Source organism: Ictalurus furcatus, chromosome 22 (assembly GCF_023375685.1).
Source record: "Ictalurus furcatus strain D&B chromosome 22, Billie_1.0, whole genome shotgun sequence".
NCBI classification, from domain to species: domain Eukaryota; kingdom Metazoa; phylum Chordata; class Actinopteri; order Siluriformes; family Ictaluridae; genus Ictalurus; species Ictalurus furcatus.
This window is the reverse complement of record NC_071276.1, coordinates 5,867,479-5,881,457: the sequence shown is the minus strand read 5'-3', so window position 1 is coordinate 5,881,457 and position 13,979 is coordinate 5,867,479. Positions and strand designations below refer to the sequence as shown.

The 13,979-nt window shown below is 41.5% G+C and overlaps 1 protein-coding gene across 1 annotated transcript in view; it reads right to left on the bottom strand.

The window, feature by feature from the left end:
- The window catches only part of ank1a (ankyrin 1, erythrocytic a), a 110,964-nt gene that overhangs the window by 37,152 nt on the left and 59,833 nt on the right, over positions 1–13,979 (bottom strand). The window contains exons 3-19 of the mRNA XM_053610541.1: positions 13,497–13,598; positions 10,983–11,081; positions 10,768–10,866; positions 10,463–10,561; positions 9,906–10,091; positions 9,597–9,695; positions 9,412–9,510; positions 8,385–8,483; positions 7,953–8,150; positions 7,718–7,816; positions 5,741–5,839; positions 5,029–5,127; positions 3,926–4,123; positions 3,383–3,481; positions 2,534–2,632; positions 1,328–1,525; positions 266–364 (exon numbers count right to left, since the gene is read on the bottom strand). Of these exons, the coding sequence (XP_053466516.1) occupies positions 266–364; positions 1,328–1,525; positions 2,534–2,632; positions 3,383–3,481; positions 3,926–4,123; positions 5,029–5,127; positions 5,741–5,839; positions 7,718–7,816; positions 7,953–8,150; positions 8,385–8,483; positions 9,412–9,510; positions 9,597–9,695; positions 9,906–10,091; positions 10,463–10,561; positions 10,768–10,866; positions 10,983–11,081; positions 13,497–13,598 (2,070 nt within the window). The remainder of the gene's footprint in view (positions 1–265; positions 365–1,327; positions 1,526–2,533; positions 2,633–3,382; positions 3,482–3,925; positions 4,124–5,028; positions 5,128–5,740; positions 5,840–7,717; positions 7,817–7,952; positions 8,151–8,384; positions 8,484–9,411; positions 9,511–9,596; positions 9,696–9,905; positions 10,092–10,462; positions 10,562–10,767; positions 10,867–10,982; positions 11,082–13,496; positions 13,599–13,979) is intronic.

Below are 13,979 nucleotides of genomic sequence, written 5' to 3'. Positions count from 1 at the left end.
TTTCATGACTCTCATGTAGCCCAAACGTTCTTGCTGTCAGGGAATGAATACTATACACCAGAGGTATTGTCATTCAGACTGCTTTAATTTAAGTTATGAATAATAAAGCTTTATACAAACTACATTGTTACTTATACAGATTAACCCTTGAGCTCTCAGACATTTATATTTTTAAATAACCTTGAGAAATACTGTACAGTTCCACTGCACCAAATCAAAATAAATGGCCCTTAACAATGTTAATGTGAATGGCACGACAGCTTACCCGTGTGGCAGCATAGACCGATGCCCCCTGTTTCACCAGGATGTCAGCAATGCCCACGTGACCCTCTTGGGCAACAAGGTGAAGTGGGGTCAGGCCACTCTGAAGTAAAATAAAGCATATAGTTCCACAGTTTTTAATTCTCACTCACTGATATAGACAGATAACATGACAAACGCACAATAGATGTTCTGTATGTACACCATATGGCCAAAAGATTGTAGACACCTGACTGTAACACCCATTCCAGATTTAGTCCCGCCTTTGCTGTTATAATAACCTCCACTCTTCTGCGAAGGCTTTCCACTAGATTTTGGAGTGTGGACGTGGGGATTTGTGTTCATTCAGCTAGAGCATTAGTGAGGTGTGTCAGTGAAAAGAGGCAAGCAGTGTATCTACGACTGGTTTTAGTAAACAAGAGGAAAAAGAACAGAGGTCCTTGTGTGTGCGCGTTTCTTTGTTCAGAGTCCTTTTCTTAACTAACTTCCTGTTACCCCCTACAGTAGCCTCATCACCTATGTTAATATTATGGGCGGGGGTTTCCCTGGTCAAATGCATAAAACTCTGACCAGGTCAGGCAGTGATGTTGGTTGAGGAGGCCTGGGGTGCAGTCTGTGTTCCAGTTCATCCCAAAGGTGTTCGGTGGAGTTGAAGTCAGGGTTCTGTGCAGGACACTTCACCCTTGGCAAACCGTGTCTTCATAGAGCTCGCTTTGTGCACAGAGGCATTGTCATGCTGGAACAGGTTTGTGCATCTCAGTTCCAGTGATGGGAAATTGTAATGCTACAGTATACAAAGTCATCCTATACAATTCTGTGCTTTAAGCTTTGTGGCAACAGTTTGGGGAAGAACCACGGATGGGTGTATTGTCAAGTGTCCACACACTTTTGGCCATATAATGTATATATGCAATGCTAATGTACATTTCTGTGCAAAGACCATGCTGTAAAGCAAAGAGGCCTTCAAAAATTAAATGTTTCTACATGAAAAACAACTATAAACAGCAGTAAACGGTATTAAACTACATTTCAGTCAAACAAAAAGAAAGGAGGAAAGTGTATTTGCCTTGTTGCCCAGGTTGACATTGGCCTGCTTGGAAATGAGCAGTGAGACCATGTCTGCTTGACCCTCCTGGGAAGCCAAGTGCAGTGGCGTGATTCCCTGTAAGGATTCAGCATTGGCGGAGGCTCCATGCTGCAGCAGACTATTGGCCACCTCCAACTGGTTCTGCTTGGAGGCAATGTGGAGAGGAGTGTAGCCATTCTAGGGTAAAGAGAATTATCTCTAGTTATTTCAGTGTAAGTATGTCCTTGTGGCCTGATCAACAACCGGTTTATATTAATGTGCTCATTCTAATATGCTAATCATTTCCATAGTAATGCGTATAATAGATGCTCCAGATAATAAGTCTAATAATAAGACCTAAATAAACAGATTAAAAAACAAGACAGTTATTTAGCAAGGAGGTATAAAAGTGAAACCACTAGTTAAAATGCGTCTATTTTGCATTCTTTTTTTAATACTTTAATTTCAATAATTGAAATTCAATAATTTGATAATTTATTTTTCGTTATCATCAGTAACCTGAACAGTAACAGTTTTTTTGCACTTCACCTTTTGCCATAATGGCAGCGCACTTGAGCGAGCATGGACTCCGCTAGTTTGTAAAACCTGATGATTCGTGTTATATCAAACTCATTGGAGTGTCATCTGAACGCATGCTATAAATGGAAGGGATAAGACTCAAGGAAAGCTGTTTTGTGCAAGGCAGTCAACATGGTCAATAGCACAAATTTGCTTACGTTTAAACAGCGACCTAGAAATAGTACAGAAGCTTGACTAGTAAATATTGACTACAGTATATTGAAAGTTTAATTTCTTTGTCTTAAATATATCAAAATTCGAAAACTTTCCGTTTATTTCCAATTTTTAAAAGAAAACGAATGGGGTTTTGAATGTGGTTGCAGACTTTTGGACCCCACTGTATATCAAGATACTGATACGGTGAAGCTGTTTGTAAGGACAGTAAGGAGTCTCCAGTGTCACACAGTGTCACTGTAAAAATCCTGATTCCAACAGAAAGAATAAGAATGGTTTGTGAAGATATGACTGATTATAGCTATTATAATATGATAAAAAGGAGCGAATGTGTTTCACGGGCATTCTTGAATGAACAACAACAACAACAACAACAATAATAATAATAATAATAATAATAAATGGCTTTTTGGATTCTAGTCTTTACTGATGTCACTGTAAAGTTCTGCTCACTCTCGCTGCGCTGTGTGGAGATCCGCCCTTGCTAACCAGTAAGTTTACCACGTCCAGGTTGTTGTGATGGACAGCTACATGCAATGGCGTGAGTCCATTCTAGAGGAGAAGATGAATACAGCAAACAGAAGGGTTTTATATGGGAGCACAGGCAAAGACAACACAGCTTTTACATATGTGTTTCCATAAAATCTTAGAGTGAAGATAATAATGTAACTCAGCGACTACCGGACACTAATGATTGAGTATAGGACCGCCCGTAAATGTGAATCTTCCTGCTGAAGTCATATTGAAACTTAATATGGTGAACTTATATTGTGAACCCTGGCTAATGCGGTAGTCAGAGAATAGCTCAAAAAGCACAGTATGTATATATGTATGTATTTATTTATTTACAAATTTTATTGAACTAGTTCTTCCATGGCCATGTGGATAGACGTAAAGAGCTGCACGACTGCTACAGAAGATAAAAGCTGAGACGCATAAATCTGTATGTTTGGATTGTTGTTCATTACAATTGTTATCCCATCGATTAGTGTGACTGAGCCAAAAGCTGTCGTCCCTCTGCTAAAGATAACGATCTGGTGCACAAGAAGGAAATCTGAGATTAACCTGTCAAAATATCCAAACACACACTTGATAGAGATGTTTCCATTATAAGAGGTCCTGCATTACATATCAGATTAAATAGAGTTTTTTTTTCTTGTCCTTTCTAATGCACACTAGAAATACAGACCTTAAACACTGTAGATTTGTATTATAACATTCAAGCAATTCACTAACATTAATGATGAGGTTCAGTATGAATAATAATATAAATAAGATTAGGGTTAGGGTTAGTATACACACCTTGCCTGCAGTATTTGGGTTTGCACCTCTCTCAAGTAGCAACTCTGCCACGTCCTCCTTTCCATATTTTGCTGCCATATGGAGAGGAGTAAAGCCTTTCTACAAAGATATCATATTAAAAGGTAAATTAATATAGCTATTAAAAATAGATATGCTTTATTTACAGTGGAGGAAATCAGTATTGGATGCTTCAACATTTTTTTTTCAGTAAATATATTTCCAATGAGGCTATTCACATGAAATTTTCACCAGACTTCGGTATTAACTCAAGAAATGTAGAAATATAAAGAATTCACAACATTAAAGTCCATAAATTAAGTTATGTGTAATAAAGTGGAATGACACGGGAAAAAAGTATTGAACACACTAAGAAAAAGCAGTTCTCCAAGGCAAGGAACCAGTTGAAATCTGAAATCTAATTATACCCCCTGTCTGTGCAAATTAATATCATCTGGGTTTGTAAATTGATGGTTAACTGCCGCTTGATCAGATCTTATGTTATCCTCAGCAGACAACAAAGGGCAGAAAGGAGCTGAAGCTTACTTTCGTCAGCTTGGTCTGCTGGGCATTCATGTCAAGGAGGATCCGGGCAGTCTGTGTATGTCCCTCCCTGGCGGCGATGTGCAGCGGAGTGTGTCCAGCCATGGTGGTAGAATTTGGGTTGGCCTTGTGCTCCAGCAGGAGCTTCACTAGTTCTTTGTGGCCCATGCGGGCGGCGCAGTGCAATGGGGTCTGGTCATCCTAAAGGAAGCATGGGGTCTTTAAATCATTTGGAAGTCATATAATAAATACATAGTCTCCATGTTCTACAAGTAGAGAGCAGTTTAGCTACAGCTTAGCGATTCTAAATCACGAGTAGTCTGTAGTTTGCGAATTGCAATTGCAGAGTAGATTCCCAACACTGATATTCTCCCTAACCAAGTCCATCACTGATCTGAAATACATTTGCTTGTACTGTTACTATCAGTCCATAAAGGATTTCGCTGAGTTTTTTTTTTTTTGTGGTTGTTGATTTGCTGCGGCTTTTGTTTTTTTTTTTTTAAGCGTTTTGTGCTTTTTTTGTGTGTGGAAAACTACTCAAATTGGTGAAATTGCAATTGCATGAAATTGTTTTTCTCAGTTTGTTAAATGAGACCTTTTAGCTGTACTCATGTTCAATGCACGTGAATCGAAGAAGGCTTTAGCTGAATTCGTGTTGTGATGATGTCACATGACACGTCTTGGTCCGAACCTGCAGAGATCTGCGCGGGTAATTTAGAAAAATCGCTAGCTCCTCCGAATATATGTGGAATTTGCTCGATTTTGTGTTCATTTCAGTGTCTGCAAAATCACAGAATCCTGGAGGGACTGTACCATGTGAGGAGGCATAAGTAACATTTTTCAGGTATCATCATACGATAAAAGTACGGTAAATACAGTAAATATAAAACAGCAAATAAACTATCTGTGGGAGAGAAAAGATTTGGCACTCAGAACGTGCTCTGTATTTATAACTGGTGTCAGTGTTATCCTGTGAATTTATAATTATTAACCAATTTTATAACAGATTAACACATCTGATAACGACTCATTGGTTTTACAAAATCATGTTCTAACAAAATAAAGCTATATGCAAACAGAACTGTGTGGGTGGAGGATCGCTGTACCTTGGCTTTGGCATCCACTGGTGCTGCATTTTGCAGCAGAAACTCTGCAACATCACAGTGACCCGCTCGAGATGCCATGTGCAGGGGCGTTTCCACTTTCTATCAAAATAAACACAACGAATCTGTTTCAGAGATAAAGAAACAATTCAGGACAGATCATTTCCAAATGAACAACAGCATGTGCTAGCTCAGCGTTTACTGTCAGATTATACAGTATGCTGTTTCAGGAGAACATAATGAGTCTTTATTGATCACATATACATTACAGCACAGTGAAATTCTTTTCTTCGCATACCCCAGCATGTCAGGAAGCCGGGGTCAGAGCATAGGGTCAGCCATGATACAGCACCCCTGGAGCAGAGAAGCCTTGCTCAAGGGCCCAATAGTGGCAGCTTGGGGGATCTTGAGCGAGGCCTCTCTGCTCCAGGGGCGCTGTCTCATGGTAGTGAGTGGCAAACAGTGGCAGTGCTTGAACCCCCAACCTTCTGATCAGTAACCCAGAGCCTTAACTGCTAAGCCACCACATGCTCTCGTTAAACGCTGGCACTTACAGTAGTCTGTGTCTGGATTGCTGTTATTTGGAATTTCTACCTGCTGCTGGACAATTGAAATGAAATCCTTGACAGTCTTCCAGGAAATATCTGCTGTAACGATGAAGCGTAACCCTTTCACAGTTTTATTGTAGCCTTATAGTCTAGATTTTGTGACTCACCACATTCGAGGCATTTGGAGAGGCTCCTTTTTGCAGCAGGATCTTCACTATGTTCAGATGACCCATGAAGGAGGCCACATGGAGTGGGGTTAACCCCGACTGTTTCACACACACACACACACACACACACAATCACTGGGTAATGAAATTCATTATAAATGAATCAACATTGCCATAGTCTTGACATAGTCATTTTTACAGTTTTGACGGATAGGGTACAATTAAATTACTATTAATTATACAAGGATACAAATGAAATCACAGACACATTCAAAATGTACAAAGAAATGAGTATGTGTACCTAGGGTTTAAATAGTCCATGATACTAAAATCTATTATCTAATGAAAGTATCAGGGTTGAGCAATGCATTATATCATGAGGTATCAATGAGAATCATAATAAGATATCATATGGGGCACAATATTACACATGCACGCACACAAACACACACACACACACACACACACACACACACACAATTAAAGGCCTAGAGGCAGCTGCATTCATGACAAGTCCATCATGCCCTACTGGGTACCATGTTTCCTCTGAAAACATGCGAAACAGAGGACGTTACAACCCTTTCATTCAAACCAAAAACACAAAAACGAATGGTTCAGTCATCTGTACTTTTGTACACTTTATTTGGACAATGTGTGCTTAGTCAGCTTCATTTTCGTTTCTTCTCCAAAGCCTTTCAGGTGATAGAGTAAATAGTCCACCTCGTTCACATTCATTACCCCCACCACTGTATTGCCCATTGTCATGTAGATCAGAGAAGGAACTCTGAACAGCAGTTCCCAGCAGCCACTGCACCTCGCTGCATCACAGTCCCTTGTTCTTGTTTTGTGTTTTGTTTTGCTATTAACTAAAGCAAATCTGCACTTGCATCCGTCTCCGACGGATGCAAAATCTTGAAATCGTGACACCCATGCTCTTATCAGCTTTGGATGCAAAGACCGTTACAGAGCTGTTACGGATGTGTCAGCAACACGGGCTGAATAAGATCAAATCTAAGGGGCGTTTCACGCTGTGTAATCTCCTGACATGACTCACTGATAGGCTGGACGAATCTAAAATCTGGGCTAGAAAGAAATCAGCTGCAGCCTCACTGATTCAAACCGTTCTGTGTAGTTTTTACAACCATTGTTGGTGCTTGGTTCCACATAAGTCCAAATGAATCCAGTTTAAAACATTTCTTAACAGCAAATAATCTGCACGAATGCTTCTGGCACCCAACGCCACTTCCCCACGCCTCACCCTGTTTATAATGAGGATCTTGCTTGTCGTGCCATTTTTTCCTCCCTTGCTGTATCATAGTGTGCCAACTTATATAAATTCAAAAATGGCACCTCAATGTTTAGGAAAACTTTTTTTTTTTTAAATTTTCATGGTGTATTTTTCTGCTTTTTTGCCTGAGGTCATTCCAAAGCACTTTGTCGCAAAGCCATACTGAACTTAGCCTACTTTGCTTGAGCTTGCAAGATAATTCAGTTGTGTCTTCATACACTTGGCAAACAGATTTTTATTATATTGGATAGTAAATCTGTGAAACGATCATGCTTATTGTTTGGCCAGCAGGCTGTTGCTATAATTCACTCCAATTGCACCATTGCAGTCCAGCCTTGTTATCTAGCTAGCTATGTAACCATGAAGATTTGCTAATCATCTCCTCAGTTCAGCAGTTAAGAGTTGTGTGAGATACTGATGGCCAGAAGTAATTACTATTAACTGACTACTTGATTTTTTTATTTTGATTTTATTTTGATTATTTTGATACTCATATCGAGTGCTTTGAACAGAAACATGTCTATAAAACATGTTTTAATCACATATCCATGACATGTGGAGCTCCATGTAACCACACTGTAATTGAACAACACTTTGCACATTATATAAGAACCTGGGTTCCCTGACCTCCTAAAACCTCACTTTAGCCCCTGTGTGTAGCTGCACTTTGTTCGCTGCACATTTCATACCTCTGTCACAGCTTCCAAGGATGCCGAGTGTTTTAGGAGTAGGTCCATTACGCGATTGTGATTCTTCTTACAGGCTATGTGGAGAGGTGTGAAGCCGTTCTACATAGACCATGAAAACATGATTAAATATGAAATTTAAACCATATACACTGTGGCTCAACAAATGCGATAAATGAATACACTCATGTACAGTATATATTTGCAGTGTACGCTAGTGTGCTGTATAGGAGCTTACCAGTGCACGGGTGTTTGGCTTGGCTCCTTTGTCCAGCAGCACTTTGGCCATGCGATGGTGCCCACAGTGTGCTGCCACATGTAGGGGTGTTAGGTGGTCTAGTGTTATATCATCAATCTCGGCGTTATACTGCAAGAGCTGTCGCACACAGTCCATGTGGTCCCCCTGAGCCGCCATGTGGATTGGCGAGAGACCATTCTGTATGTGGGGTAAACAATAATAATTACAATTATATTATAATTATAATAAAAAGCCATCAGCGTTCTACTCGATTCAGTTCGGCATGTATATATTCTTAAAAAGCTTAAAATATGCACTCACTTCTTACATAACAATGAAATGTCCTGGTTTACCACATGATCATATGGAGGAAATGATGATTATATATATTAGGTGCGAATGTTAAAACCGTAACACTATCTGTATGTTTACTTTGGTCTTGGCTTGTATGGGGGCTCCTTGGTCCAGCAGGATCTCAATTATCCTAACATGACCATTTCTTGCAGCACAGTGAAGCGGAGTCAGCTCATCCTGTATGCAAAAAAAAAAAAAAAAAAAAGAAAGTAAAATGTCAAAGAAAAATGGCACAATGATCTGAAGGTCATTTGATGTCCGAAGACAAAAGTTGAAATTGTTTTCAATAACAAGTGATGGTTTTTAATGAGTTTTGCTCCTTTATGGCATTTTTCTCTTTGTGTTGTATATTTGTGTATCTCTCTTGTCTCTGTCTAACAGCATTTTTAGCTTGACAGTATTCTTACGCCCTGACCTATTAAGACTAGGACTACAAAGCACTCTGGATTAGAGAGTCAAATACTGTAAATGTAAATCCATCCATTTTCCATACCAGGGTCGCAGTGGAGCCTATTCATGGAAACTCAAGGCAGGGGACACCCTGGAAGGGGTGCCAACCCATCGCAAGGTACACATACTCACACACCACAGACAATTTGGTAATGCCAATCAGCCTGCAACACATGTCTTTAGACTGGGGGAGGAAACCTGAGTACCTATAGGAAAACCCCAAAGCACAGGGAGAACATAAAAACTCCGCACACACAGGGTGGAGGCGGGATTTGAACCCCCAACCTCGGAGGTGTGAGACAAACGTGCTAACCATTAAGCCACTGTGCCCCGGTAAAGTCCCCAGTAACAGCCCCAGTAAAGGCCCAGTAAAGGCCCCAGTAACAGCCCCGGTAAAGGCCCAGTAAAGGCCCCAGTAACAGCCCCGGTAAAGGCCCCAGTGACGGCCCCAGTGACGGCCCCAGTGACGGTCCCAGTGACGGCCCCAGTGACGGCCCCAGTAAAGGCCCCAGTAATGGCCCCAGTAAAGGCCCCAGTAAAGGCCCCATTAAGGGCCCCAGTAATGGCCCCAGTAAGTAAATGTAAACATAAAATCAAAATGCAGTGTATCAAAGCCATCTGCAATGTTTTGTATTGTTGAACAGTTTATCTTTACTTTAGTCTTGGCATCAATTGTTGCACCACGGTCCAGCAGAAGCCTGACCATTACCACGTTCCCTCTCCTGGATGCAATGTGCAGCGGTGTAATCCCATTCTGCAAGAAAGACAGTTTAGGATCATGCCATCCACTGCAATGCAGCAGCAAAATGAGTGCTTTAGGGATGCGTTCAAGAAAGATACCTTGGGAGTGAAGTTCACATTGGCGCCTCGGTTTATCAGCAGCTGGGCAATGTTCACATTCTCATAATGTGCTGCAATATGGAGTGGCGTGAAGCCTGTCTGCAAGGAATCATGGGAAAGGAAACCATATAAAACAGATATAGTACAATCTCTTATTATACAGACAGGAAAATTTTGACCCGAGAGCATCAGTTGCTGCATGTCTTTGAAATTATGGCTTAGCCATAATGTTTTGATTCAGGAAAAACAAGCAGCAAACTGACACACACACACACACACACACACACACACACACACACACACACAAACCTTGCTTAGTACATCAGGATTGGGGTCATTCTGCAGAAGCACAGCGGCAGTGCGGGTGTCATCGTTGCGCGCTGCTATGTGCAGTGCAGGGAGGCGAACCTTTCCCTTGGTGCCATGGTTGATAAGCAGGGCCACTACATTCTCATGACCCTGCTGAAGAGCCACAGCTAATGGCGTAAAGCCGTCCTAAGAGATGGTGAGAAAAAAAAGGAAGATAACATCACCGTTTTTCACAAACATACTGTACTTGATCTGGATCCTGGGAACACTGGGAATGAGGCAGAACTACACCCTTGACATTTCACACTCTTATTCACTCTTACCAATCCTCCAACGGGCATGTTTTTGGAAGGGGGGCAAAGCAGAGATCCTAGAGGAAACCCACACGGACATAGGGAGAACGTGCAACACCAGACAGTCCCAAACAGGCAGTAACCTGAGCTCGGGATCAAACTGGGGACCCTGGAGCGATACTGTAAGACTACCCTGTAACACTATCCACTGCGCACCAGTGCACCAATCCATAAACGTACATCTGACACCAAATTTAAATATACCTCGGTTGGAATGCTCTGATTGGCTCCATTGTCCAAAAGGAACTTCACGACCTCTAGATGATTCTCTTGTGCTGCCATGTAGAGTGGAGTGAAGCCCTTCTGTTGTAGACAAATGAACAGACATATAAAAATTAGGGAAATTTTTTTTGCAAAAATGTTGTTTTTTTGTTGCTGTATTTCTGTGACTAATGCTGATAATCTGTAACTTATTTGATGATGATATGGTACTGGGGTTATGAACCATCATCTGAGCATTACATGAAGCTGCCATTTACTGCACCTAAGTGCTTTTGTAAAAAGCGAACCTGGGACTGGGCATTGACGTTAGCTCCATAGTTAACCAGCTCGGTGACCACTTGCTCTTGTCCAGCCAATGCAGCAATGTGGAGGGCAGTGTTGCCTTTCTGCACAGAAACCGAAAAAAGTGATCTAAAAATGAGATCAAGGCAAATTTGCCGAACTAAGGATAAAAAAGGTAATATTTTAGGTTGTAGCTAAGGATTAGCAGAGGTCTCTTTACCTTAGTTGTGGTCTCCAGTACAATGCCGTTGTGCAGTAGTTCCAGCACCATTTTAACATGGCCTTCTTTTGAGGCCAAGTGTAACCCATTGAGTCCATTCTGTAGAGGTGAGAAAGAACAGAGTAGACCTCACAGTGGAGGCTCCATTACGTTGGATCACACATCCCAGAGAGCCAGAGCCACAAGATGCCCGATGCTCTTGGGATCCCGCGGGCAATTATTGTGGCAAATGATACTTCACTTAAGAAAACAAAGCATAGTACTTCCGCACTTTACTGTATATAAGGACACTCATAAATCAATGGCCATGGTGCTGAGAGTGATGGTGATGAAGGGGCGGGATGGCAGGTTGGTGGTCTCTCCGCCGGGAAGAATACAAGCCGTGTGGGATAGGTCTAACCTCACACAGCCTTCCTTCATCGACACCGGACATGTGAGGTTGGACCTTTCTCACATCGCTAATATTATCCCCCTCTGAGTCCAGAGACCACTCACCCCATCAGACAGAAAAAAAAAATGAAGACACAATGAGCAAGATCGACGGAGAATGCGTGGAGACATACAGAGACAAAATCAGTGATGAATCACACAGAGGATGTTTCAGTGACTGAATCAATTGTCTATGAAAGATGTTGCTGGTCATTTTCCCCATAAACACGCGCAGAAGATCGACCCGTAGCAGCAACAAGGCAGTACACCATGGACTTTTTTCATGTAGTAAATGCATGTCACCAGAAGGGGTCTCTTGATGCCAAGAATTATTCTTGTAAGCCCCAAGGACTATTTTATCATCAATTAAATGTCTTGATTGTTCTGCCCATTCTGCAGTAAATCATCAAGTAATCTATGTTTTAGTGATTATTATCGTTCTATTCTGAATGGCTTCTAACGTTGTAATAATTCAGATGTCAATGCCATTGCTTACACTTGGTCCTACACCTGATAACCACTCATTTTATTATGACAGTGTCATAGAAAGACATTTCACACTACTGTATTCTTGTATAAAGGTACACAGCAATGTCAGCTTGGAATGGCTTTATCCTTATTCCTTAATTCACGTGTCTCTGGGACGTCATGCAGATTTCACATCGTAGCTGGTGCTGAGCTGAGCACGTGCTGCTGCATACTAATGAAGTCTACTGTACTTCACTGTACAAAACACTACACTGTGAAGCGTGCAGGTTGAAACCTTAATCCTCCACATATACAATGAGCCTAAAACCAACTAATGCTCATGTAACTAACAATTAGTAAGCACTAGCGTTGCCACTTAGCACGGCAGACAACATTAACTCCCAGTTTTGTTGTTCACATTAGCATTTGTTTGAATTAGCGCAGTTGATTTCTAGAATATTCAGACACTTTTGCTGTTTACACTCGCGTAGCTTGCTCAGGAAGTGAACGGTTTTTTCGTTGTAGCACTACATTTGAGTGAGCTGCACCGGGCTGTGATACCCATTCACGAGAACGTACTTGCTGAGTGTTTGATTAATGTCCTCAGAGATAAATATAGCTGTGTGTTTTCATCCCCACAAACACTGTTTCTAAACCCTCCAGATTTGTGCTGACCCACCACAGAGGTGGGCCACGGTGACGTAGGAGGTGGAAATGAACAAAGGAAGTGCACATATACACACACATATACCTACATGTATGTGAATACATCCACGCTCAAACAGCACATACGGGCTCCCTCATTAAGCAGAATATATTATTCTGCCACTTGTTTGTGATGGTGTGTGTCTGTGCATTAATGATAAGACTCCCACTTCACAGGCTCACACCCTGTTTTTCATTTTATCACGCATACTGTACGTGTCAGGAGGCTCTCTATGACGTACAGACGGGGAACCTCCCTATTCCCCAGCGAAACACTTTTACAAGAGTTGTCACGCCCACTGATATCACGGCACAGGTCATCATCACCTGACGATGAACGATGATTTCAGCATTCGATGGGATCAAAACTCTACTTATGGCCCGATCGATTATCGATTATCGCTCAAATTCGACCTCAAACATTGTAACTGAAAATAAATCGCTGGTAGGAACCTTCTTAGGAGTTCAAGAACGGCGTGAGACGGATGGTTGAGAAAGGCCAGAGTAATAAATTAAGACAAAATGGATACTGATGAGCGTTACGTCTCAGCAATAACAGTTCAACACCGTCCACGTTTCCATGAATAAGCATTGATTTTTTTTCTTCCCCACTGCACTGCGTGTTCCTTTAATCCTCCGACTGGATTTCAGTATTCCAGCTCAGCACTCTCGCACTGATGCAACGTACTGAAATATTTAGCAGCAAATACGGCGAGAATGGAGTTTTACGACGCGTCACTGAAAATTATAACCCGAGACCGGAACGGAAGATCAAGGTCATATGCAGAACATTTCATGCTTAACAGATTGTGAGCTTCAGGGAAATCATCAGCCATGAACCAGCTAGTTTTGCTTAATGGTTTGATGGAAACTGATATGGCACACGTTTACAGACGTGGAGACGACCCTCACCTGATTGGCTGTGTTGATATCGAGACCATTCTTGATGTGGTCAAGAGCCTTTTCCAGGTTACCTGAGCGGGCAGCACGTAGGAAACTGGTAGCAGCGTCAGTCTGAGACAGATATACAGACATACAGAGAGGTGGGAATAACAAGAGTGAACTTATTTGCGTAACTAATCTGGTAATTAAGGGATCACATAGTGTCATGTTTCCTCTGAGATCCCAAAGACAAAAGGACTCACAAGAGGACCATTGTAGCTATTCAGTGTTATGACATTTAAGACGTAACGACTCAATACTTGACACCTAGCATTCACAGAAACCACACAACACTATAATAAAAACAACAACAACAACAACAACAACAATACATAAAAATGAGAAAAACAGTACCGTTAAGGTATGAGATCACCACCATTAATAACAGCAAGGCACAGATTACAGGGTTAAACATGAGAACGATCCACGGACACAACACAAGGTGCTTTCAGA